At 44.4% G+C, this 25,076-nt stretch overlaps 2 protein-coding genes across 2 annotated transcripts; one reads left to right on the forward strand and one right to left on the reverse strand.

Annotated features, from left to right (window-relative positions):
• Positions 1–188: 188 nt before the first annotated feature.
• TMEM185A (transmembrane protein 185A) lies at positions 189–11,701 on the reverse strand. The gene is made up of 7 exons (XM_087972237.1): positions 11,372–11,701; positions 7,929–8,105; positions 6,471–6,678; positions 4,280–4,363; positions 3,263–3,439; positions 2,498–2,621; positions 189–1,437 (listed from the first exon to the last, which is right to left on the reverse strand). Exons 1-7 carry the CDS (start codon positions 11,407–11,409, stop codon positions 1,193–1,195), a joined length of 1,053 nt encoding a protein of 350 aa, XP_087828363.1. The 5' UTR covers positions 11,410–11,701; the 3' UTR covers positions 189–1,192.
• Positions 11,702–13,711: 2,010 nt separating this feature from the next.
• Positions 13,712–22,915, forward strand: IDS (iduronate 2-sulfatase). Its single transcript, XM_087972236.1, has 9 exons — positions 13,712–13,854; positions 15,246–15,415; positions 16,502–16,679; positions 16,787–16,875; positions 17,524–17,724; positions 19,308–19,478; positions 19,936–20,062; positions 20,748–20,921; positions 22,248–22,915. Exons 1-9 carry the CDS (start codon positions 13,782–13,784, stop codon positions 22,760–22,762), a joined length of 1,698 nt encoding a protein of 565 aa, XP_087828362.1. The 5' UTR covers positions 13,712–13,781; the 3' UTR covers positions 22,763–22,915.
• Positions 22,916–25,076: the final 2,161 nt, after the last annotated feature.

The raw sequence follows: 25,076 nt of genomic DNA on the forward strand, positions 1-25,076 counted from the left end.
AAAACTTCTACCAAACTCTCACGCCAGTAAAATCCTCCTCCAATAGCTCTTACTGACCCTTCTACCCCAGATATTTGAGCTGGTTAAGCCACTGCAGGCTGACATTTTTCACTGTTTGCAAGAAAACAGGCTTGCAAAGATCCCGCAGGTGGGTAAGCTTGACACAAAAACACACCACTCAAAAAAACAACAAAAAAACCATGGGGATGCTTTATTGAACAGGTCAAAAGGCGAGGCTGTGAGAAATCAACCTTTGCCCAAATGTAGTGTGGACATTTTTTAAAAAGAGCTGAAAGCCTCTCTCCACCCCACCGCAGACGGTACAAAGATTGAGGCTATTCACAGAAAAATTTACATACCTCTTCTGAGCCCAATTTAATCCAGAATGAGAAGTGCCAACAGTCCTAGGCGAAGACTCACGTCTGAATAGTAGCAAGGTTCATGGGCTCGAGGGGGAAAATTCGAAAGGTGTGAACGACTTTTGCCTAAGGTACTTCAACCCGAAATAGAAACCGAGAGGAACACTCAACGGGGCCACCACCAGAGATTACGCATTCCGTACAGCCTTTTAAAAAATACTTTTTACATACATATTTATAATGTACAGACTCATCTCTCTCTCTCTCTCTCTCTTCCCCCCCCAGCCCCAATATATTACATGGCCAAGAGTTTATATAAATACTATGTACAGGAAAACATGACTTCCACCAAGGAGGAAGGTTCGTACGTCAAGAAACCTTTTCTGGTTTCTCCAAAATACACACCCATCCTCTGCAGGAGTGTGTGAGCGCAAAGCCCTACGTGGGCCTTTGTCCAGGGGGAACTGTGGACAGGAAGAACTCGGGATGGATGGGAGGTGGGACTGTGAAGCGGTATTAGCAGTGGCAATCTATGACTTGGATGCCGAGAACTGAACTCAAACCTAAGGCTGCCGTTCTGTGAACAGGGACTCAACCGTTCCCGCTGCTGAACCCGGCCAGAGTTACTTCCTGCTTTTACTGGGTGATATTTTGCACCCCAAGATGGACACTTGTTAAGGGAATGACATGAGTGCACATCCACAGTGGCCCCAATCCCTACCCATCAACCAAGTAAAACCAAGGCATGAATTAAAAAATAATAAGGGTTGGCCGCGGATACCCAGAGGCGATATCGCGGGGAGACATTCCGTCCTGTGCAAAAAGTTCTGTTTTTAATCCGGCATGTCGATATTCAGTTTGGGCGGCGGGATGACGTACTTCCCAGGGCTCTGCGTAATCACCACCCCAGCTTTCTTCCGAAACATCGGAGCGATTTTGGGAGCTTCCGGAACCGGCGTTTCTTCCGTTTCCTCGTTATCTTCGTGATGCAGGTCATAAGAAATGTTGCCGTACTCCCTCAGGAATGGGAAGATCTCGAGCAGGAACTGGCAGAAGTCTTTGCGAATTCCGAACCACCCTGCAGGGAGGAAGTGGTTGGCAAAGTCATTCGCCCGTCCAACTTGGGAAGTCCTGCCTCTTCCCCCTCTTTGGAAGGGTCCTTGGTGCTCTCTGAGCTTGGTTTGTTTTCTTCCAGACGTTTCGTGACCCAACTAAGTAACATACTCAGCGCTGGTAAGGGGTGGGTTTTTGCTCTCAAGTTTATATTACAACATCTGCACTATTATTACTGTTAATCTTCTCATCACTCCTTATCATCCATCCCCTCCCACTTGTGATTGTAGGACTGTAACTTTGTCGCTTGTATCCTTACGATTTATAGTGACTGTTTCCTAGTATGATTTGATTGCTGATTGTACCCTGTGACTGTCATTAAGCGTTGTACGTTGTGATTCTTGATTCTTAATGAATGTATCTTTTCTTTTATGTATACTGAGAGTATTTACACCAAGACAAATTCCTTGTGTGTCCAATAAAGAATTCTATTCTATTCTATTCTATTCTATTCTATTCTATTCTATTCTATTCTACTCTACTCTACCCTACTCTAGTGCTTGCCCTGTCAGTCTTGGAGATCCTTTGGTTGGGCTGTTTACTGGCAGGGAAAGGCACTAGAATATAAACTGAGAGCAAACTCCGCTCCTTACTGGCACTGATGATGTTACTTAGACTAGATGGGTAATGAAACATCAGCAAGAAAACCACCAAGCTCAGAAAGCACCAAGGACCCCACGGTTGTCTTCCTCCTTCTCCTCTCTGCAAACCCCGCTCCCTTCTAGCACTGATGATGATGTTACCTAGGTGGATCACAAAACGCCTGCAAGAAAACCACCAAGCTCAGAGAGCACCAAGCACCCCACGGTATTCTCTCCCTCCTCTCTACACACCTCTCGCCCTTCTAGCACTGACATTACCTACTTGGGTAATGAAATGTCGACATTCTACAAGAAAACCACCAAGCTCAGAGAGGACCAAGGGCCCCAGAGTTCAACCCCGAGCTACATCATATTTTATCCTTTATTCTTCCCCTTGAATCACGGTTGGCAGAAGGAGACTGAGTTCTGCCGTTGCATACTTACAATGATTGCCCCCTTTCTGGCCAAAGGTGGTTGCCATCAAAGTTATCAGCGAAAGCCACAGCGGAACGAACACAGGAATGTAGGAGAAAGAGTTATGGCCATCCAGCCTGTGCACCAGCAGGATCTAAAGCAACAAAAGGGCAGCTTCAGTCATCTGGAGGGAGCAGAAACCTAGCTAGCAATAAATCCTTGCAAGCCGTAGAGATAATGGGGCAGTTTTTGAGAAGAGGAACCGTGAACAATATTCACAAGATTATTGATAGATAGATAGATAGATAGATAGATAGATAGATAGATAGATAGATAGATAGATAGACAGATAGATAGACAGACAGACAGATAGACATAGACATATATATATATATATATATATATATATATATATATATATATATATATATATATATATATATATATATATATATAATTTGTTTTCTTAAGCTTTGGGTACTTACATGTGGCATTCAGCTTTGTTCAGGTATTTTCCCATGTCATAGTAGTTGTGCTTTTAAAGTTGTAGCGTTTCGGCAGAATCTCATCTGCCATCATCAGGCTTCTGTAGCCTGATGATGGCAGATGAGATCTGCAAACGCTGCTACAACTTAAAAGCACAACTACAATGACATGGGAAAATACCCAAACAAAGCTGAATGCCCCACACACACACACACACACACACACATATATATATATACATATACATATATATATATATATAGAGAGAGAGAGAGAGAGAGAGAGAGAGATAGTTATGGTTCAACCTACTTCGAAGGTGAGCAACGGAACCACAATCGTCATCCAACTGACGGCCATCGTAATGTGTGTTCTTCTCTGTTCGGCAATCACGTCCATTGAGCGTAAGAACAAGACTGACCAAACGATATAATATAGCACAACCAAACAGAGAAAGGACATCAGGATCCACAGAGGGACACAAACAACCTGGAAATTAAAACGGGTGGAAGAGGGAAAAGAGAGACACTTGTCACTCAAAAGGACATTTCCATTCTATGCATCCAACGTTTGAAAATCTAGGTTCTAACAATGAGTAGGAATATGCTTTGAAATATTGGTGTGGGGGTTCCGTTTAGCATTGATGACGTTACATAGTTGGGTCATGAAATGGCTGCAAGGTGACAGCCAAGCTCAGAGAGCACCAAGGACCCCACAGTCATTGTCCTCCTCCTCCTCCAGTCTGCAAATCCTACTTCCTTCTAGCACTAATGGTGTTGCCTAGTTGGGTCATGAAAGATCTACAACCAAGCTCAGAGAGCACCAAGGACCCTACAGTCATTGTCCTCCTCCTCCTCTTCCTCCTCCATTTGGCAAATCCTACTTCCTCCTAGCACTGATGGTGTTACCTAGTTGGGTCATGAAACATCTACAAGGTAACAACCAAGCTCAGAGAGCACCAAAACCCCAGTTCAACCTTGCAACTACAAAAATTCTTTTCTATTGAGGTGTTTATTTTGGGCAAGGATGATTATTATTATCTAATCCCATTAAATGCTTCCTCTACCATTGTACCTCCAGTCTCACCTACAGGCTGGGATTTCCAAGAGGAATATCATTCAAGTACTCATTAGATCTTCCCTTACTTAACTTGCTCGGGTGATGATGCCAAATTAGGTGCATTAAGTTCGCCACTCCAAAGGATTCCTCTGCAACTACGCCAGAATGTCAAAACCTATACATTGCTTTTTTTGGCGTGCCAGCCACAATACCGACCTAAAAACCCTGACATTCTGAAAAGAGAACAAGGTGTAATCGCAGTTTACGTACAAGCCATGGCCACTTGATGATTTCGTCCAATCGGAGGGCAATAAATATGAACTGGAGTATATTGACGGAGCACAGGATTTCCAGCTAGGAGAGAACATAAAAAGCAAACGCAGTTAAGGGTCAAATGGATTTTGCCGCAACCAGCAACAAGTGTCTTGCTTGAGGTAGCAAAGCTACAAGTACCTAGCAATTTAATACAGGTAGTCCTCAAACTACGACCACAACGGAGCCCAAAATTTATGTCGCTGAGGGGGAAATTAGTCAAGGGAATTTTGGCCCCATTTTTACGACTTCTCTGGCCACATCTGTTAAGTGAATCACTGCAGTCGTTAAATTAGTAATCTGGTTGTTAAGTGAATATGGTCTCTCCATTAATTTTGCCAGAAGGTCGCAAAAGGGAATGACGTGACCATGGGACACTGGCAACTGTCATAAATGTGAGTCGGTTGGCAAGCATCCAAATGCAAATTAATTATGTAGAATATATTGAAAATAGTATTTTGTGATGTATAGATAGATGATTGATAAGGTGTTTGAGAAAATATAATGCGGAATCTGAAAAAAATATATTTGTGTTATATACTAGATAGGGAGATTGATATTAAGGTAGAATGAAGGTGGTTAGCTTGAATTATTAACCAGAGGGGACAATTATATTTACAGATAAAGATTGGTAAAATGACAAATGTGACAGATAAAAGTAATATGAGAAATGACAACAGAAATGAGATGAGCATTTTAGATAACATTGTAAAATAAGATATGAGAATGTATTAACATAACATGAATTGGAATTGGATAAGCTTAATGTTTAACAATAATGATGATGCAATATGAAACTAAACAAATATAACAAACAGGTACCTATGGAACCACACTGCTTGCCAAATGAGATTTTTTTATTTTAAAAAATAAAAAGCAGGGAGCAAATGCAAATTACGTGATCATAGAGATACTGCAACGGCCGTGTGAAAAATGGCAATAAGCCACTTTTCAGTGCCGTAACTTCGGTCACAAAGCGAACTGTTGTAAGTCGAGGACTACCTGTTCATCATGGGTCCTTTGTGAATCTTCAAAAGATGATTTGCAAAAAAGGCTCATGAAATACATTTGCAAAGCAGATATGCCTCCGTTTTACTCCAGCCAAGTAGAATTCTGCTCTTCCTTGAATGAACCTCTCTCTCTCTCTCTCTCACATACACGCACACACACTAAATATTCTGAATTATAAAACTTTGTTCGGCCCCCAAGAACAACACGAGGGTCCTTTAGACCCAAAAATATTGGTTAAAAATTCAAAAATGGTTACAGGAGATTACCAATGAACAAATAGAATTAGAACTGGATTTATTTTTATTGGCGATATTCAGAAAGAAATATGGGTGAAATATAAAATATTTAATAGTGCACATATTAACTGCAGCCAAGATTGTATATGCCCAATGTTGGAAACACACATGTATACCGCCAGAGGAATTGATCATTCAAAAAATAATGAGCTGTGCCAAGATGGACAAATTAACTTTGAGTTTACAAGAGAAAGAGGAACCTGACTATTACAAGATGTGGGGAAAAGGGTATGATTGGATTGAGCAAAGGTAGGTTGTTGGACAGATAAATGGATTGTAAATAAATAGGAATAAGCACTAGATAAGTTAATGATTTATATCCGCACAAATTCTATACATTTGTAAATAATGCACAAAATATTAGTATAAGATGAATGCCACAAACTGTTGATGTTATAAGATTTATATTCTTTGTTGTTTGTCTTTTTAAAATTATAAAAGATTAATAATTTTTTTTTAAAAAAAGAGTAGTTTCCTTTATTATTGTTCTCCTAGAGACAGACTCTTGCCAGACTACAGCAGCTATTTGCAAAACTATTGATATACTCCAGGATGAGGTAGGGAGGAGCCGTTTTAATCCTCCTTCCCGCTGTGCCAAATTTTCCAAGCTCCACTGCCTCTCTAGCCTCTGGGAAACAGCCACCCCACCTTCCTGGGAATCCAGACTACATTCCACCCCACCGGTAGCCCAATACTTCTAAAGGTGTCCCACTGTCCCACAGAGCCAATCAATCATGCACATCTGTACAAAACAAAGAACCTTTCACAACCTCGCTAAAATTCAGGACTAGCTTGGAATGATGACCCCACTCCTCAAGTTTTCTAACGTGGACCCTCCTCACCTCCAGAGACCGGTCATGGCGGAAGCCCCACACGCAAGCAGCCACCGATACCGGAGACACGAAGAAGAGGGGCATGAAGACCAGCAGCCAGAAACGGGTCCCTCGCTCGATTCCATCGCAGACCAGAACTTCAAACATCAGCAGGAGGAGGTGGATGCCGACGGCAATTAACATGGCTTTGAACTCCACACACGTTTCCCCTTCTGCTCTAAAGAGTTAAAAAATAATAATAATAATAATTCAATTCCGCTAGTTCACCCCTACTAAAGAGGTTCACCCAAGTGTTTCCTGACGTTGGGCTGAGCTTCGTCCCTGGAAAATGACCCATTTCTATAGGGCAGGGGTGTCCAACCTTGGCAACTTTAAGACTTGTGGACTTCAACTCCCAGAATTCCTCAGCCTGGGAGTTGAAGTCCACAAGTCTTAAAGTTGCCAAGGTTGGACACACCTGCTATACGGTAAGCAGGCAAAAAGAAACAATTGGGCATCTCAAACAATGAAAAACAATAGCAATAGCGCTTCCTTATATACCTCTTCACAGTGCTTTACAGCCCTCTCTAAGCTGTTTACAGAGTCAGCCTGTTGCCCGCCCCCCAACAATCTGGGTCCTCATTTTAACGACCTCGGAAGGATGAAAGGCTGAGTCAACCTTGAGCCGGTCAGGATCAAACTTCTGACAGTGAGTAGAGTTAGTCTGCAATACTGCATTCTAACCACTGGGAGGGAGGGAAGGCAGGAAGGAAGGAAGGAATAGCAATAGCACTTATATACTGCTTCACAGTGCTTTTACAGCCCCTCTCTAAGCAGTTTACAGAGTCAGCCTCTTGCCCCCAACAATCGGGGTCCTCATTTTACCAACTTCAGAAGGATGAAAAGGCTAAGTCAACCTTGAGCCTGGTGAGATTTGAACTGCCAAATTGCAGGCAGCTAACGGTCAGCAGAAGTAGCTTGCAGTACTGCACTCTAACCACTGAGCCTCAACAAAACAACAATGCAAATCTTAGGTCTATGGAAGAGGTGATGCCCAGCACAGAAAATTAATTATGGATGGATTCACACTCAGGTTCACACAAAGTTTTAAAGATAGTGCTTGGATTCCCATGCTGAATAACAAACTGTGCAATAAACCTGTTTCCATTTAGGCTGTGGTACCTAGTGTGAATCTAGTCTATTTATTTAGTTTGAAAAAAAAATCACATCCAAGGGATATTTCCTGGACCAGTAGTTGCAGTTATATAGCAAGTCAAAGATGAACCAGCTTCTTTGGTAGCTGGATCACAAAATGTCTACTTTAACAGGTAGCCCTTGACATACGACCATAATTGAAGCCAAAACTTTGGTCACTAAACGAACTGTTGTAAGCCAAGATGGGTCTTACCTGAATCTTCAAAAGACAATTTGCAAAAAAACCCAAGACTTGTAAAATACATTTGCAAAGCAAGTACGTGTCCCTCTTACCGATATTGTGGGTTCCGGGCCCATACGCCAGTCCCTACGGAGGCACCCACTATAACCATTAACTTCCACAGCCATATCGGAGCAAACACAGCCCAGTAGCTCCACTCGATCTTGTCATCCAGCCGGAGAGACAGCAAAATTGAGAACAGCAGCAGGCAGGCATAAATAAGAAATTTGCTATGGAAGAGGGAAAAAAGAAAAAAAAAAAAAGAGGGAAGATTAATTTATGACATTATCGCCTTTGGAATTGTGGTGTGTAGTTTGTGTTTCGAAAACAATGTCATTCAGAAGAGGTGAACAAAAGGAGACAACAAAAGTTTTTAACAGACATTTAACAGATTAATAGAGTTGCTAATAACCTGAAACTTCTGATTTTAAAACCCTTCCGGCAGCTGCCAGGGCACTTTTAAATTATAACCTTAATTTCCCATTTATGCAAGACCAAAGATAAGTTTTAAGATCAACATTTCCCAACTGTAACTATTTAAAGGTATCTAAACTTCAACTCCCAAAATTCCCCAGCCAGCATAGACTGGATTCACACTAGGCACCACAGCCTAAGTGGGGTTGTACAGCTGGTTATTCAGCGTCTAACGGGAATTCAAGCACTGTCTTAAAACATGGTGTGAATCTGGCTATCGCGTCCACCCACAATTCGTTTTCCATGTTACAACTGTGGTCGTTAGTCCAGGGCAGCAATTATTTCATCACACCAAAATATATCTCTCAGCTCCACAAATGGATTTTGTGGGATCCTACACAACATGAGTGGTAAAATCAGACGTCAGGTCCCGATATAATCTCCTTTTAATGCCACGTTTGCCTTCCTCTCCGTTTGGAAAAAAAAAGAAAATTCATTAGCAGGGAACATTGGCTTCCTTCCAATGCCTCCCACCAGGAAGCTGACTCACACACACAGCAGCTGTCTTCAAACTGTCATTATTCAGTCAACACAAAGGAAGGAAGATGATGAGCTAGGAAGCCCAGGCAGAGAATCTCCGATTCAGCAGCAATTACAGATGTGCGACGAACAAGAAGCTTGCAAGGGCAACAAGGTGACAGCAAAGCGATAGAAAAAATGTGCAGCTCGGGAGACGGATTCGTGGTTTGCTCTGCTGCTTTAGGCTCCTTATGATTGTAAGTGAAGGGATTTTGTGGGGTTATTGCCACTCCTCTTGCAATTCTGTATTTACTGTAGTTTCGTACGAGCCAAGAATGGGAGGTTTCTGAATGGAGGACAACGAGCAAACCTGGAGACATTCTTCGAGGGTAATAAGCCAGGTTGGTAATTTTTGGGGAGGGCCAGAGGTGTCAACGGCTGGAACAACCCTGATGGGGAGTGGAAGGAAGTGCTTGGGCAAGGTCAACCTAAAGACACCCAGTTAATAGATCGTCGAAAATTCTTTAGGCCTATGGCAAAGAGATGGAGCGCTTTGTGCTCTCTGAGCTTGGTGGTTTTCTTGCAGACCGTTTCATGACCCAACTAGGTAACATTATCAGCGTTCATGCATTTGAGGTTTGCTTTGCTCTCTGTTTAAGACTAGAACACATCACCCTCTCCAGTAGCCAGAATTCAGATAAACAGGGATTAACCCCTGACAAACGATCAAGCAGGAAACAATCCCCCAAATCAGGGCTCTTCAAAATTGACAGCTTTAAGACTGGTGGACTTCAACTCCCAGCATTCCTGAGCTAACATGACTGGAGGAGGAATTCTTGTGATATATGATAGATAGATAGATAGATAGATAGATGATAGATAGATAGATAGATAGATAGATAGATAGATAGATAAATAGGTAGGTTGAGACAGAGAGAGAGGCAGAGAGAGAGAGAGAGAGAGAGAGAGAGAGAGAGAGAGAGAGAGAGAGAGAGAGAGAGATGATAAATTGATAGGTGATAGATCAGGGGTCTTCAAACTTGACAGCTTTAAGGCTGGTGGACTTCAACTCCCAGAATTCCTCCTCCAGTCATGTTAGCTCAGGAATTCTGGGAGCTGAAGTCCACAAGTTTTAAACTTGCCAAGTTTGAAGACCCTTACCCTAAATCATGATCATAGTCATCAGAAAAATACATTCATCACAAATCATGAGATATACTACTTAGTGATAGTCATAGGGTTAAAATAAACTTAGGGTTTAAATAAAATTAAATTTAAAAAAAGAGAAAAATCTTCCCAATGAAAAGCAATAATTTGCATGGACAGGGTCTCCTCTTCCTTGTTCAGTTCCCACAAAGCTATGGCAGTGACACAACTGGGAAACTTTCCCCACTGTTTAGAAGAGCCAAGCCAACTCCAAAGGCACAATTTGTATTCCGCACTTGAGCCGTTGTGTAAAAACTGCTTTAATTCAATAGCCTGTTCTTTTTTTTTTTTTTTTTTGTCAGAAGGCTGAAGAGGCCAGGAATGACTCTTAAATGAGTGAAAATGAAGGAGGATAGAAAGTGTGCAGGATGTAAAGAGAAAAGGAAATTGACATTTTTTTAAAAACAATATCCCTTTTATGAGAAAAGCAGGAAGGTTTTATCTGTCTCTGGAAGGCAGAAGCAGAAACGTTCTTCCATGTGAGAGAATAAAAAAGGGGAAACAAAGCGCCTTCCTGTTTAATTCTTTTATTTACATCGTTTCTTCTATCCCAAGGACACAGTGTGAAGTTCTACAACTGCTGGTTGAAACTAGTTTTACTCTGTAAAAAAAAGGCAGTCTACGCTCTCCTCAATGTTTGATATTCCCCCAAATCCTACAAGCATGACCAAAATCTGTGCTACTATTCTGACACCAGAATCATGCTTTAAAATAAAAAATTTAAATGCAGTGTATTGTTTTTAGATGGTTTTCTTGATCGACGTACTCTATATTCCAACAGGTAAGAAAAAAAAATACTGGCTGTGGTTTATGGGGATTGTAATCCAGACCTACCCCATAGGTTGGATCTCTTTCCCCACCGGCCCTAAATACTGGCTGTGCCTTATGGGATTATAATCCAGATCTACCCGATAGGGATGGGTCTCTTTCCCCACCAGACCCAGATACTGGCTGTGCCTTATGGGGATTATAATCCAGATCTACCCTATAGGGATGGGTCTCTTTCCCCCACCAGACCCAAATACTGGCTGTGCCTTATGGGGATTATAATCCAGATCTATTCCATAGGGATGGGTCTCTTTCCCCCACCAGACCCAGATACTGGCTGTGCCTTATGGGGACTATAATCTAGACCTATCCCAATGGGATGGATCTCTCCCCCCAGCCCCAAATATTGGCTGTGCCTTATGGGGATGATAATCCAGGCCTACCCTATAGGGATGGGTCTCTTCCCCCCAGCCCCAAATACAGGTCGCCTTTCCACACGCCTCCCAATTGCCCCTCCCCCTCTGGCCCCGCCCTTCTCCAGGCCCCGCCCCTTTCTCCAGGCCCCGCCTCTTTCCGGCCTCTCCCTCACCTCGGGTTAAAATCTTGAAACAGGCCCCTCAGGTTCATGGCGCTCCTCCTCCCGCCCTCGCCGGTCCCTCTGCTCGGTCACCACGGCCCCATGGCGGCTCCAGTCCGAAGCCTCCCGGCGAAGGGGGAAAAAAGATAAGAAAAAGAAACCCGGCTCCCGCCTCAGCTCCGCCGACCATCCACCACCTCCCCTTGCCTGCGCCGACTGGGTCTCACTGCGGCTGCGTCGAAGCCGGATCGCGCACGCGCGGGGGGCCCCGCTCAGAACCTCTCAATCGTCGGGGAGTCTTTCCTTCCGCGCCTTGGCGCTCCGCCCCCTCGCTTGTGACGTAAGAACGCCTCGAAGCCGTGCCCTCTTATGGGCAGCCTGTTGCAAGGGCTGGCAGCCTTCCTGTGCCAGGATGGATTTTTCTTTTTTAAAGACAGATTCCGACAAGTGTCCAAATACGTGTCTGGAGAGCATGCTGTTTGATGGGGGGGTTGGGGGGCGGTCAGCAGAGGAGGAATGCATTTTGTTTATTGCAGAGGGGAAGCATGGCAATTTAAAATAAAAATAAAAAGAGGACTGATCACGCATTGAATCCCTGGATGCAACAGGGAAATGCAAATGCAAATGCAACAGGGAAATAAAATAATCGGATTGCCAAACATGGTCGGAAAAGATATTTCTGAGAGGTAAGATCCTGATTTCGTCTTGTTCGAATGAGTTGGTTGCATTTCTATGCTGACTTTTCTCTGATATGCAAACCTGTCCATTTTATCTGTATTCTAAATTCTCTTTTTTCTTCTTCCAAATTTGCCTGTGACAGCTATATCAGGGTTGCTGTAGGTGTTTATTGATTTGTGGGGGCAAATGAATGGAACCCATCCAATGCCAACAGTTGTGAGCCTCAACCTTCTGATCGAACAGCTCAGCAGGGCTGGTTCTTTGGGGGATGAGTGCCACCTGGTGATCCTCGGGTAGAAGGACCGATAGAAGAGAATCTGCAAGAAAACAAGCAAGCTGAGAGACCACCAAGGGACCCCCTGGTTTCAACCCTGAGCTACAAATATTCTTAGTTGGAAACCACAATGCCCAAACTTGCTTGCTGGTGGATTGCCAGTGTTGGTGGAGATATGATTGTTCTTCCTGGCATTTCCTTGATTAGAGGGATTATTTTCTGCTTGATGGTTTGTCAGGGGTTAATTCAACCTGGAAAAAAGGAGGAATTTCAACCCGTGGAACAGAAGTTGCCTTCGGAAGTGGTGGGAGCTTCATTGCTGGAAGCTTTCAAGAATAGAATAGAATAGAATAGAATAGAATAGAATAGAAGATATGGAATGGAATGGAATGGAATAGAATAGAATAGAATAGAATAGAATAGAATAGAATAGAATAGAATAGAATAGAATAGAATAGAATAGAATAGAACAACAGAGGAGAACAGAACAGAATTCTTTATAGGCCAAGTGTGATTGGACACACAAGGAATTTGTCTTGGTGCAAATGCTCTCAGTGTACAGAAAAGAAAAGATACATTTGTCAAGAGTCAAGAATCATAAGGTATAACACTTAATGATAGTCATCAGGTACAATAAGCAATCAAATTGGACTGCCATCTGTCAGAAATGGTGTAGTCTCCTGCTGGGGCGGAGGGTTGGACTAGATGACCTACAAGGTCCCTTCCAACTCTGTTATTCTGTTATTATTATTCTGAAGATAGCAGGTAGAAGATAGATACTGTAGAGCAGGGGTCTCCAAACTTAGTATCTTAGAACGCAGAATCGTAGGATTGGGAGGGACCTTGGAGATCTTCTAGTCAACCCCCTGCTCAAGCAGGAGATCCTAGACCAGGAGTCTTCAAACTTGACAACTTTAAGACTCGTGGACTTCCACTCCCAGAATTCCTCCTCTAGTCATGTTAGCTCAGGAATTCTGGGAGTTTGAAGCCCACAAGTCTCAAACTTGCCAAGTCGGAAGAACCCTTGCTCTGTCTATCATGGAACCCGCTCCCCAAGTTCTACTTCTAGAACGGGCACCTTGGTGAGGATTTGGGGACCTGGGAGAAGCAGGTGACTTCTAACTTAACGTGCTTTTTAAAGGGGAGACCTTTCATGCTTTAAGGATAACCGGAGAATCCTCCCCCCGGGTCCGATATGTCCCAGGTCTTTTTTTGTCCTGAAGGCAAGCCCCCCTCTCCCCCCGACACGCGTGTGCTGGGCTCCCACGAAAAGGTTTGCAGAGACAAAGCTTGGGCGCGCATCGGCGCTTCGTGCGCGCAAGCCAGTTCGCTTTGCGGCCTCAGCCGCCGCCCCGCGGGTCTGGGTGGCGCTTGGGAAGCCCTGCCCGCCGCCACCGCTTCCTCCTCCTCCTCCTCCTCCTCCTCCGGAGCCTGCCTGGCTGGACGGCGAAGACCTTCCCCGGCGGGGCTATGGCACCGGCGAGGCTCCAGCTCTGGTTCCTTGGCGCCTTCTGGGTCTGGCTGAGCTGCCTGATGGGCGGAGGTGATGCGCCTCTCGGATGCGTCCGGTTGGGTGGATGGGTGGAAGGAAAGCCTGCGCACCCACGGGCGGGGGCGAGGCGGTGACCCCCCGAGAGAAGGTTCCCACGACCCTCGGGGAGCCACCCGATCTCTGCAAGCAGCAGTCTGGGCAGTGGGAGATGCCGTTTGGGAGGGGGAGAGAAAGAAAGAGCAAGGGAGGGAAAGGTTCAGGAAAGGTCCCTTCCAACTCTGTTAATAGTTTTCTTTGTATTTTTTTCCTGCGATTGCTACTTTTCTTTTTAGTCTCCTGCAATTGCGACGTTCTTTTTTATTTCCCTGCTTCTTTCGGATCAGACGATTTGCATATGTGCAAAGTGGGAGCGTTAAAATTGGGCTTGCAAATGGATTTGAAGCTGCACCGCTGGAGGGTGCTTGCTTTGCCTTAGCAACTGTGTTATTGGTTTAACAACTGCATTGATTCGCTTAACAATTTCATTGGACTGCCATTTGTCAGAAATGGGGTTGGGTCTCCCGCTTGGGGGGGAGTTGGACTAGATGACCTACAAGGTCCCTTCCAACTCTGATTATCTGTATTATCTGTATCTGTATAATCTGTACCTGAATCCAGAAGTAGATTAGCAATTTAACCACTGTGGGTGGCTGTGAGCAGCTGGTCTCAGCCGCAGCTAAATAACTCTCTTCTTCTTTTTTGGTCAGCGATTAAAACCAAATTAATCTTTTTTGGTTGTTCCATTTCAGCGTTCAAAGCCACTGACTCTTCTAGGGGTCTTCTGTTAGGCTATATTTTTAATAAATGTGTTTAGAAATATCTCTCTCCTCCCACAAGAGTCCTTAAAAATGTGGGGATGATTCATAATAACATGATAAAACCACTGTTCACTTAAACCAGGAAATGTGCAGAAACTGCTCAAAAATTTCCCTGTGTTAAATTTCTCTTGCAGTGTCTCTAAAGCAGAAGTGAAGATTTTTGGGAATTGTAGCTCTCTTCTCTTCTCAACAGTTTCCCTTCCCTTCCCTTCTCAATAGTCTTCCTTTCCTTTCCTTTCCTTTCCTTTCCTTTCCTTTCCTTTCCTTTCCTTTCCTTTCCTTTCCTTTCCTCTCCTCTCCTCTCCTCTCCTCTCCTGTCCTTCCCTTCCGTAGGGCAATTCGATGAGATGATTAAAATATCCAAATCCAATCCGATGAACTCTGTGCATTATCCCATTTGAAGTACGTTGTTTATTTTTTGCCATGCCTAAAACCTGCTTCCTGAAGTTTAGAGAAATAAATCATCTTTGAAAGTATTCACTGCAGGGTACTTTTTTTTTTTTTTTTTAACCAGAAAAAAAGAGAGTTAAGAAGCTTAAAATGATCCCCTTCACCTTTCCACCCTGTTCCTGATTCCCCCATTAGGATTGGCTGGGGGTGCCCAGAGGCCCATCCGTGAAGGCTTAAATGTCCTCTTCGTGGTGGCGGATGACTTGCGCCCTGCCTTGGGGTCTTACGGGGACCCCCTGGTGAGATCACCCAACATTGATCAGCTGGCTTCCAGAAGCGTGGTGTTCCAGAATGCTTTTGCCCAGGTAACGGAGGGTCATCTTCATCATTTGTTTCATTTTCGTGGGAGAGGGTGGTGTCTTGGTTAGTGCCTGGCTGTCTGGAGCATCGTCACAAATCAGGTTTTCCTTCCTCCTGTCATGCCTCTGTTGGAATCTGATTCCGAGGGGGAGGTGGAGCAGCTGACAGGGAGTGGGAGTGTGGTTCTGGTGGCTGTGGAAGAAACTGGGGAAGGACACAGTCCGGCTGGCCCTTCAGAGAAAGACCCAGGGCCACCTCTTCTTCATCCTAGGGCACACAGGGAGGAACAGATAAGGGAGCAACGTGGGTTATAGGGGAGAAAAGGGCCCTGATTCCCTTCATTAGCTGCAGCTGGGAAAACAGGATATAAAAAGGGTGTTTGCACACAGCTCCTTGCTGGAAGCAAAGCGTGAATTATCTTTGTTTGTCAAGTCTTATCTGGGTTCCAAGTCCTCCCAACTGTGTGAGTTTCCTTATCTTTTGAAGTCTGCAATTCCTTATCGTGCCCTGTTTCATTAATTGCTGCGGCGTGGTTTGTGTTGGTTTTTATTTATAATCTATATGTACTTTGGGTTTGGACTGAATTTCTTCCCTTTAAAAACTGTTCTTGGGAGAGTTTTTTTTATCTTCCAGCTGATGATAACTGGACATTCGGGGCCAAGTTGGAGGAATTCAAGGGACTTTACCTACTTTTGTGACTTGGTTGCTTTTGTGCCTGGGTCATCCCACCTCCAGATCAACCTGTGGGCTGTGACTGGTTTCCAATCGGGCCTCGGAAATGGCCGGCGAGCATAGAACCACCATGCAACTGATTCTCTGCCAGGTTGCTGGGTGTCAACTCATAAAATATTCCTCTGGTCTTTTCAGAGTTGCCAACAGAAAGGTAGCGGGGAGCAGTGCAGCAGCTTGGAAACCGCAGGTGCATTCCATAAATAGTTTTTCAAAGATAGTAATTAGGTGACCGAAGTTTCTGCCGTGCAAAATTCTAACTAGAGAACATGATTGATGACTGTTGGCTCTCTCTCTCTCTCTCTCTCTCTCTCTCTCTCTCTCTCTCTCTCTCTCTCTCTCTTTTTTTTTTTTTTTGCCAGCAAGCTGTCTGTGCCCCAAGCAGAGTCTCCTTCCTCACAGGCCGCCGACCAGATTCCACCAGGCTGTATGACTTCAACTCGTACTGGCGAAGCCACGCAGGAAACTACACCACGTTGCCGCAGTACTTCAAGGAGAACGGCTACATCACCATGTCCGTTGGGAAGGTTTTCCACCCAGGTGAGCTTTCCCAAGACCTGCCCTTCCCCCCCCTCAGGAAAGGATTCGAGACCCCAATCCAAGGATTGGGTCCAGCTTTACCTGTGTTTCACCTTTCTGTTTCTCAGGCATCTCCTCAAACCACAGTGACGATTATCCGTACAGTTGGTCCTTTCCGGCTTTCCACCCGTCTTCTGAGAAATACGAGAACACGAAGGTAGACGGACGCGCTGTGGTCGTTAGACAATCGGTGGTCATACAGGGGGTCCTCGACCTACGACCACAACTGAGCCCAAAATTTCTGTTGCTAAGTGAGGCATTGTTGAGTTTTTGCCCCATTTTACGACCTTTCTCGCCCCAAGTTGTTCAGTGAGACACGGTGGTTAAGTGCATCAGGCTTCCCCGTGGACTTTGCTCATTAGAAGGTCACAAAAAGGGAATCACGTGACCCCCCCAGGACGCTACAACGGTCATAAGTAAGAATCAGTGGCAATGTGTCCAAATTTTGACCACGTGACTGTCGGGATATTGCAATGGTTGAAAAACAGCCGTCTGTCACTTTTTTCAGTCCTGTTGTAACTTAAACGACCCCATAATCCCTTGCGGGATGGAATCGGGGCGACTGAATGGAGCTGAGTGTTTACTGGCCGGATGCCCTTCCTGTCACCAGTATAGAGTTCTATTCAGCAGATATATTCTCATTGTGCTCAGAGAGAGAAATATCTGCTTCTACCTAGGATCGAACTCACGCGGCCTCCTGACGGTGAGGCTGACCCCTGCAGTCTTTCTATAGGCTTGTTAAGTTTGCCCTGGTCTCCTTCCAATAACCAGATTTGTTTTACGACGGTTGCTGTTTGCCTTCCAGGTTTGCAAAGGCAAAGACGGAAAGCTTCACGCCAATTTGATCTGTCCTGTGGATGTTGCCGAGATGCCCGAGGCTACTTTGCCAGATATCCAGAGCACCGAGGAGGCCATCCATTTGTTGAAGAGTCTGCAAAGAATCAAGAGGAAGTTTTTTCTGGCTGTCGGCTATCATAAACCCCACATCCCATTCAGATACCCTCGGGTAAGAAAATTTCTCTGCAGGGGGGAAAAAAGGGAGATCTTCCCAGGAAGAGTCTCCAAAAAGTTCTCTCCTAGAAGGGTATATGAATAGAATAGAAATAGAAATAAGAATAGAACAGAACAGAATACATATTGGGATGTAGAATAGAATGGAGTGGAGTGGAGTAGAATAGAGTAGAGTAGAGTAGAATAGAATACATATTGGAATGTAGAATAGAATGGAGTGGAGAGTGGAGTGGAGTGGAGTGGAGTAGAGTAGAGTAGAGTAGAGTAGAGTAGAGTAGAGTAGAGTAGAATAGAATACATATTGGAATGTAGAATAGAATGGAGTGGAGAGTGGAGTGGAGTGGAGTGGAGTAGAGAGTAGAGTAGAGTAGAGTAGAGTAGAGTAGAGTAGAGTAGAATACATATTGGAATGTAGAATAGAATGGAGTGGAGGTGGAGTGGAGTGGAGTGGAGTGGAGGAGTGGAGTAGAGTAGAGTAGAGTAGAGTAGAGTAGAGTAGAGTAGAATAGAATACATATTGGAATGTAGAATAGAATGGAGTGGAGAGTGGAGTGGAGTGGAGTGGAGTGGAGTGGAGTAGAGTAGAGTAGAGTAGAGTAGAGTAGTAGAATAGAATACATATTGGAATGTAGAATAGAGTGGAGTGGAGTGGAGTGGAGTGGAGTGGAGTGGAGTGGAGTGGAGTGGAGTAGAGTAGAGTAGAGTAGAGTAGAATAGAATACATATTGGAATGTAGAATAGAATGGAGTGGAGAGTGGAGTGGAGTGGAGTGGAGTGGAGTAGAGTAGAGTAGAGTAGAGTAGAGTAGAGTAGTAGAATAGAATACATATTGGAATGTAGAATAGAGTGGAGTGGAGTGGAGTGGGGGAGTGGAGTGGAGTGGAGTAGAGTAGAGTAGAGTAGAGTAGAGTAGAGTAGAATAGAATACATATTGGAATGTAGAATAGAGTGGAGTGGAGTGGAGTGGAGTGGAGTGGAGTGGAGTGGAGTAGAGTAGAGTAGAGTAGAGTAGAGTAGAGTAGAGTAGAATAGAATAGAATAGAATAGAATAGATATTGGAATGTAGAATAATAGAATTAGAATAGAATAGGAATAGAATAGAACAGAACAGAACACATCACATATTGGAATGTAGAATAGGATAGGATAGGAATAGGAATAGGAATAGGGAATGGAATAGAACAGAATACATATTGGAATGTAGAATAGAATAGAATAGAATAGAATAGAATAGAATAGAATAGAATAGAATAGAATACATCACATCACATACTGGAATGTAGAATAGAATAGAAATAGAAATAGAATAGAATAATAGAGTTATATAATGGATATAACTATGATGTACAAATGCCACGTATTTTTTTTAAAAAAGAGACTATACTGTATGACTATGAGAATTATGGTTATGATATGGTGTATAATACTACAGATATTTAAAAAGGATTTGATACAGCCAGTATTCTGTTGTTGCAAAACTGGGAATGTGAGGTAGAATAAAGGAAAACATACAATAAAAATATTTATTAAAAAAGAAAAGAAAAGAAAAAGCCAATTTGGATTATCGCTTCTCTCCAGAAATTTCTCAAATTGTACCCGTTGGAAAATGTCACCTTGGCTCCTGATCCAGCAGTTCCTAAAAAACTTCCTTCCGTCGCCTACAATCCCTGGACAGACCTAAGGCGGAGGGAGGACGTGGCTGCCTTCAATCTCAGTTTCCCTTATGGGCCCATTCCAGAACACTTCCAGGTAGAGTTTCCCTTACGGGCCCCTTCGGTTGCGTTTCCATGAGATGACGGTTTGGCTGTGGTCTGAAAGACGCCGGTGGGATAAGGGAGTTGGGTGTCCAGTCTCCCATTTTATTCCTTCTGGTAGTCCTCGACTTACAGCAGTTTCATTCAGCGACTGTTTGAACGCCACTGTTCTCTGCCCGGTTGCTGGGTGGGTGTGGGATTCACTCAACAACGGCAGCAAAGACAAGTTTGTAAAACTCACTTCACACAGTCTTGCTTCGCCCCAGAAATTTTGGGCTTAGCTGTGGTCATAAGACAAGGACTATCTGTATTAATGATGCACAGGCGGGTGCATTACAAACAAATTACATCCTGAAAGACCTTCTAAGGCCTCTTGGGGGCAGTTTTGATTGATGGCGTAGCAGCCACCACTCATTTTTTTTTGTCCCCTATTTTGCAAACTTGTTCTGTAGCGGAAGATTCGCCAGAGTTATTTTGCCTCCGTCTCCTACGTTGATACCCTGGTGGGAAAGTTGCTGAATGCCCTGGATGAGGCAGAGCTATCTCACAACACCGTGGTTGTTTTCACCGCGGACCACGGTAAGACCTCCGCATTCAGTCTACAAATATCATTTCAAATATGTGTTGAGGCTGCCAAAGTGGTGGCCGTAGCATCAGGCACACCGTTTGCCTGTTCTGTACCTATCAGGTGCGAACAAACAAAACGCGTGTAGAGTATGAAATGGCAACTTCATTGCGTAACGCCTATTTCACAGGAATCTTCCCAGGCAATTTTGCCTCTGGAAAGGACTAGACAAGGTTAAACGGCATTCAAGAGGGGTGGAACTTGCGGAGTGGTGCGGTGGCCTCGAGGTGGAATTCTTGCCTCACAATCGGGAGGCTGGGAGTTTGATCTTAGGTAGAGGCAGATATTTCTCTCTCTGGGCATTATGGGAATATATCTGCTGAACGAAAGTCATTGGTGGCAGGAAGGGCATCCGGCCATTTAGCACTCTTATGCTTACGTAATGATTCCAGACTAATTCCCTGCTTGACTCCTCTCTGCAACTCAGCCATTCTCTTTCCGACATCAGCTCCTACCTCGTTCTAAGGTTGGCTGAAGAGCTTTGGAGATTTTAAAAGCCTGGTTGTTCTTCGATGACTTTGTGGTCGATCCTAATTAATGTTTTATATCCAACTCTTGATTCTTCCTTTTTTTTCCTGGATGGATCCACAGGATTGCTCTCAATGCTGTCTCCCCTTCATGGTTCTTGATTTCATTTAGGGTGGTCATTGGGTGAGCACGGCGAGTGGGCGAAATACAGCAACTTTGACGTAGCCACGCGAGTGCCACTGATGTTCTACGTGCCAGGAGTGACAACTCCAATCTCTTATCCTGGACAGAAATTTTTCCCATTCATTGACCCCTTTGCTCAAGATTCCTGCTCTGGGCTTCCAGGTAAAAAAATCCAGCATTAACAGTACAAAAATCAAACGTTCGATGTCAGGATTCCGACAATCCACACACACCCCATTCAAATCATGAGTCTCTAGCCCAGTGGTGGCTAACTTTTTTCGGCTCCTGTGCCAAAAATTGCATGCCCCCAACCCCTTACCTGCACTGCGCCTCACAGGTGATTTTTTTGGCTGGTTTGAGGCCTTTTTCGGCCTCCCAGAGGCTTGGAAAAAGCCTCTGAAAGGCTTTTCAGGCTGAATTACAGGAAGTGATGAAACGGGCCTATAATTCGTCCTGAAAAGCCTCCGGGAGGCCGAAAAAGGCCTCAAATCAGCTGGGAAAAAAAATCAGCTTTGAGGCACGCGCATGTGCAGTGGCTCGCGTGCCAGGACAAATGGCTCTGTGTGCCAGTTATGGCACGCGTGCCATAGGTTCGCCATCACGGCTCTAGCCACATCTCTCAGAGTTTAAAAGAATAATTTATTAGGAGTGAATATGCTGGCACTACCTGGGCGCAGCCGACTCTGAGACACATCATCCATTTCCCCCTTGACCCTGGTCTTCCCTCACCCCCTGGATGTGTATTCTCCAATGGGACACATCCATAGCCAAGAGTCATCAATCATGCTCTTCAGTAATCTTCTTGCGCACCAAAAGCTTCAGCCGCCTAGCAATTATCTATGAAAATATTTTAGGAATACATTACCTTCCCCCAATCCCTTTCTGCTGACAGAGAGAGCTAAGAAGCCTCCTCCTGAGTGATTCTCAGAGTGTATCTTTGGCCATGCGAATAGTTTCTTTAAGTTTTCTTTAAGTTTCTGTCTATGGGTGAAGAACAACCAAGGACAGAAGCGGGGGGGTGGGATTCAAAAATCCCAGCAACCGGTTCGCTGCCGAGTTGCTGGGTGGGCGTGGCCATGGTGGGCGTGGACTACTGGAACTTTTTTTGGGGGGGGGGGCGTTTTTTGCCTTCCCAAGAGTCCAGAAGCTTCCCTCGGGCCTTTGAGAGGGCAAAAACAGTCTCTCCGAAAGCCAGAAACAGGCCCATTTCCGGAAGGCCCATTTTTTTCCCCCTCCCAGAGCCTCTGCATGGACCCTGCACTTAACTGCATCAAAAATGGGCCACCTGGAGACCCCTGGGCGGGGATGAGCAGGGCCAGCAGGTCGGTTCAAATACCGGTTTGGCGAACGGATGCTAATTTAACATCCGGTTCACTCGAACCAGTCCAAACCGGTAGAATCCCACCCCTGGATAGAAAGAAGTAACTCCAGGTATCGTTCTTGGACCTGACACCCCCTACTCTAATTTTTCCTCCTCTCCCACTCCAGGAAAACCCAAAGAAATGGTTGAATTGGTGTCTCTCTTCCCAACGCTTGCAGAACTGGCTGGACTGGCCGTTCCTCCTGCGTGTCCTCAGCCCTCCTTCCACGTCCCTCTTTGCAGTGAAGGGAAGAGCTTGGTGCAGTACTTCCCATCCTCCAGCGGGGAGAAGGAGAACCATGGCTCCAAACGAAAAGAAACCCCGGTTGCCTTCAGCCAGTACCCGCGTCCTGGAGACATTCCTGCACCGAATTCTGATTTGCCGTTACTTCAAGATATACGAGTCATGGGCTATTCCATCCGTACGGATGATTGCAGGTGTACAGTCTGGTTTGGGTTTAATCCCAACAACTTCACGGTCGACGTGAAAGATATCCATGGGGGAGAGCTGTATTTTGAGAAAAGTGACCCCAACGAAGATCATAACCGGTACAACGAAATCCTGCGTGGGTTCCCTCTTCCGACGCGTTGTCCTCTACTCGATTGTTTGAAATTGGGGGTCAATTCAGTGAACCTCTGCTAAGGAATTGACCTCCCTGCGGCTCATGTATATGTCCTGCTTTGTGTTATACACAAAGACGCCTCCAAGGGTGACCGTTTTTGTATCAAAAGGTTTTAAATGCTGATATAAGAATAAATTTGAATATGTATATATATATATGTTCATGAAAAGAAATCTCCTGTCGTGTCTGTCGAATAGTTCTGGAGAAAACAATGATGATATTAGAAAAGAGATAGTTTAGTTTAGTTTATTGTCATTGCACCTCGTATAATGAAATTAAATACCATCTTCAGTATACATTATGACTGAAAATAAACACAAACGCACCTCCTTCACATTCTATGCGTTGAATTGAAGGCCCCTGATATTTCATTAATATTGCACTATACAGCAGAATTCAGTAGACTTTTACTGCCCTGGGATAGGAGCTGTTTTTTAGCCTATTTGTCCTTGTTTTACTATCCTGTACCATCTGCCAGATGACAATAGTTAAAAAAGGGTGTGTGTGTGTGTGTGTGCCCAGGATGAGATGGATCTTTGAGAATGTTTTGAACTTTCTTAAGGTAGAAAACAAATCAAAATTAAGTAGTTAAGTGATCTGAGTGAGATTCTGGGCATGTTCTTTTGGAGATGAAGAAACTGGGAATTCGAGCTGGGAATTCTGGCAGGTATCCCCAAATACCTGGAGGGACCAGAATGGGAAGTCTAAATTACATCCCCAGGGAGCTAGTGATTCCTTCTTTTTAGGTTTTTGTCAGGTGCAAAGAATAGGACCACCTGTTAAACTCCAGTTGAGCTGAGGATTGATGGCTCATGTTTGTACACAGGAATGTAGTCAACAAATGGTCAACCGTAAATTGGTGTTAGATAAAATTCAATGGAATTCAAGGCAGAGGTGATATTCAGCAGGTTCTGTCCAGTTCTGGAGAACCAGTAGTGGAAATTTTGAGTAATTCAGAGAAGTGGCAAATCCCACCTTTCTCTGGCCCCACCCACATCTATTCTCCTCCTCCCACTGAGTCCCAGCTGATCGGCTGGGTCTTCTTTGGTTGCCCTGTACAGGAGAATGGAGCTGGAAAGCAGGTTAGTGGGGTGGGGAGGGAATGGGGATTTTGCAGTAACCTTCCCCCTGGAGAGGGGAGGGAATGGAGATTTTACTGTATCCTTCCTCTGCCACGCCTACCATGCCATGCCCACCAAGCCACGGCCACCAATCTATGCCATGCCCACCAAGCCATGCCCACAGAACTGATAGTAAAAATGTTTGAAACCTACCACTGATTCAAGGGGTGTTGGACTTGGAAAATTTGCGGACATGTAACGATTCTAGGCTAGGTCCTCTCTTGACTCCACTCCCAAGGTCTCCTTTTTCTCCTACTGTTTTGGAGAAACATCTGACTCATCAAGAGGAACAGAAGGCCCACAGTCTTATTCCAGATCTATTAAGGTTGTTCTGTTGTCCTTCTTTCCACATGGTTTTGACTAGCTAATTTTCCTGGAAGCTGTTTTCTAGTTTCCCGGAGTTTCTCTGTTTCACCCAAACTGTGCACCGTTTGTACCCTGGGATATATTTTGGAAAGAATGAGCATCTCCACCAAAGGGCAGCAGCTGTGGCAGACAAATCTTTCCACGATACGGTTTGTCAACAGTAGATCCCCCAAAACAAATCTATTGAAGATGGTTTTGTGGTTGCCTGAAAGAACTAAAATAGAAAAGAGCTTATAGGCTATTTTAGGGCTTAATGCCCTCATTTATTTAACTGTAAGAAAGAAGCGAGAACAATAAAACAAAAAGATTTATTTTGTGATTTATTTGAAGGGCTGGTTGAAAGTAGGCCTGCTTTAAGAATCTCTTTTGTAATGTCAGCCAAAATAGCCAGAGAGGGACATCAAGGTTCAGCTGGTGATATGAGGGTCTATTTGCTTATATATTTTTAACTCTAGTTTTTAAAATTATTTCTCTGTTGAGTGGGAAACTCAGTTGGATTTTGTTCGGAGGAGAAAATCCTATTTATTTTATGTGTATAGCTGCCCTTTCCAACAGCTGATGAGCAGAATGCATTATCAGCAAGATTATACAGGTGAGAGGCAGGATTCTTGAAACTTCATTTACTTTTTTCTAATAAGCCTGGCTAGGGAGCAAGCATCCTCCCAAGGACTCAAGATCCTAGAAAAACAAAAATGCAGATGGCTTAAAGTGATGGAGGGAAGGAGAGGGGTAAAGAGAAAAATGCAAAGCTATTCTCGTTGAATAGATGGAGATGCCACTCTTGACCTCTTCCATGGCATCAGTTAGACCAGAAGGCATTTTGCCCACATCAACAAAATTTGCTCCC

This window comes from Notechis scutatus, chromosome 10 (assembly GCF_049901735.1).
Source record: "Notechis scutatus isolate UNSWTSFEM ecotype Mainland chromosome 10, rNotScu1.2, whole genome shotgun sequence".
NCBI classification, from domain to species: domain Eukaryota; kingdom Metazoa; phylum Chordata; class Lepidosauria; order Squamata; family Elapidae; genus Notechis; species Notechis scutatus.

Coding starts and splice junctions, on each gene's coding strand:
- IDS (XM_087972236.1), top strand. CDS start 13,782: ATGGCACCGGCGAGGCTCCAGCTCTGGTTCCTTGGCGCCTTCTGGGTC. Junction 20,063..20,747: donor TGTTTTCACCGCGGACCACG/GTAAGACCTCCG, acceptor GATTTCATTTAG/GGTGGTCATTGGGTGAGCAC. Junction 20,922..22,247: donor TTCCTGCTCTGGGCTTCCAG/GTAAAAAAATCC, acceptor CTCCCACTCCAG/GAAAACCCAAAGAAATGGTT.
- TMEM185A (XM_087972237.1), bottom strand. CDS start 11,409: ATGAACCTGAGGGGCCTGTTTCAAGATTTTAACCCGAG. Junction 3,440..4,279: donor TCATCAAGTGGCCATGGCTT/GTACGTAAACTG, acceptor TTTAATTTCCAG/GTTGTTTGTGTCCCTCTGTG. Junction 2,622..3,262: donor TTCCGTTGCTCACCTTCGAA/GTAGGTTGAACC, acceptor TTGTTGCTTTAG/ATCCTGCTGGTGCACAGGCT.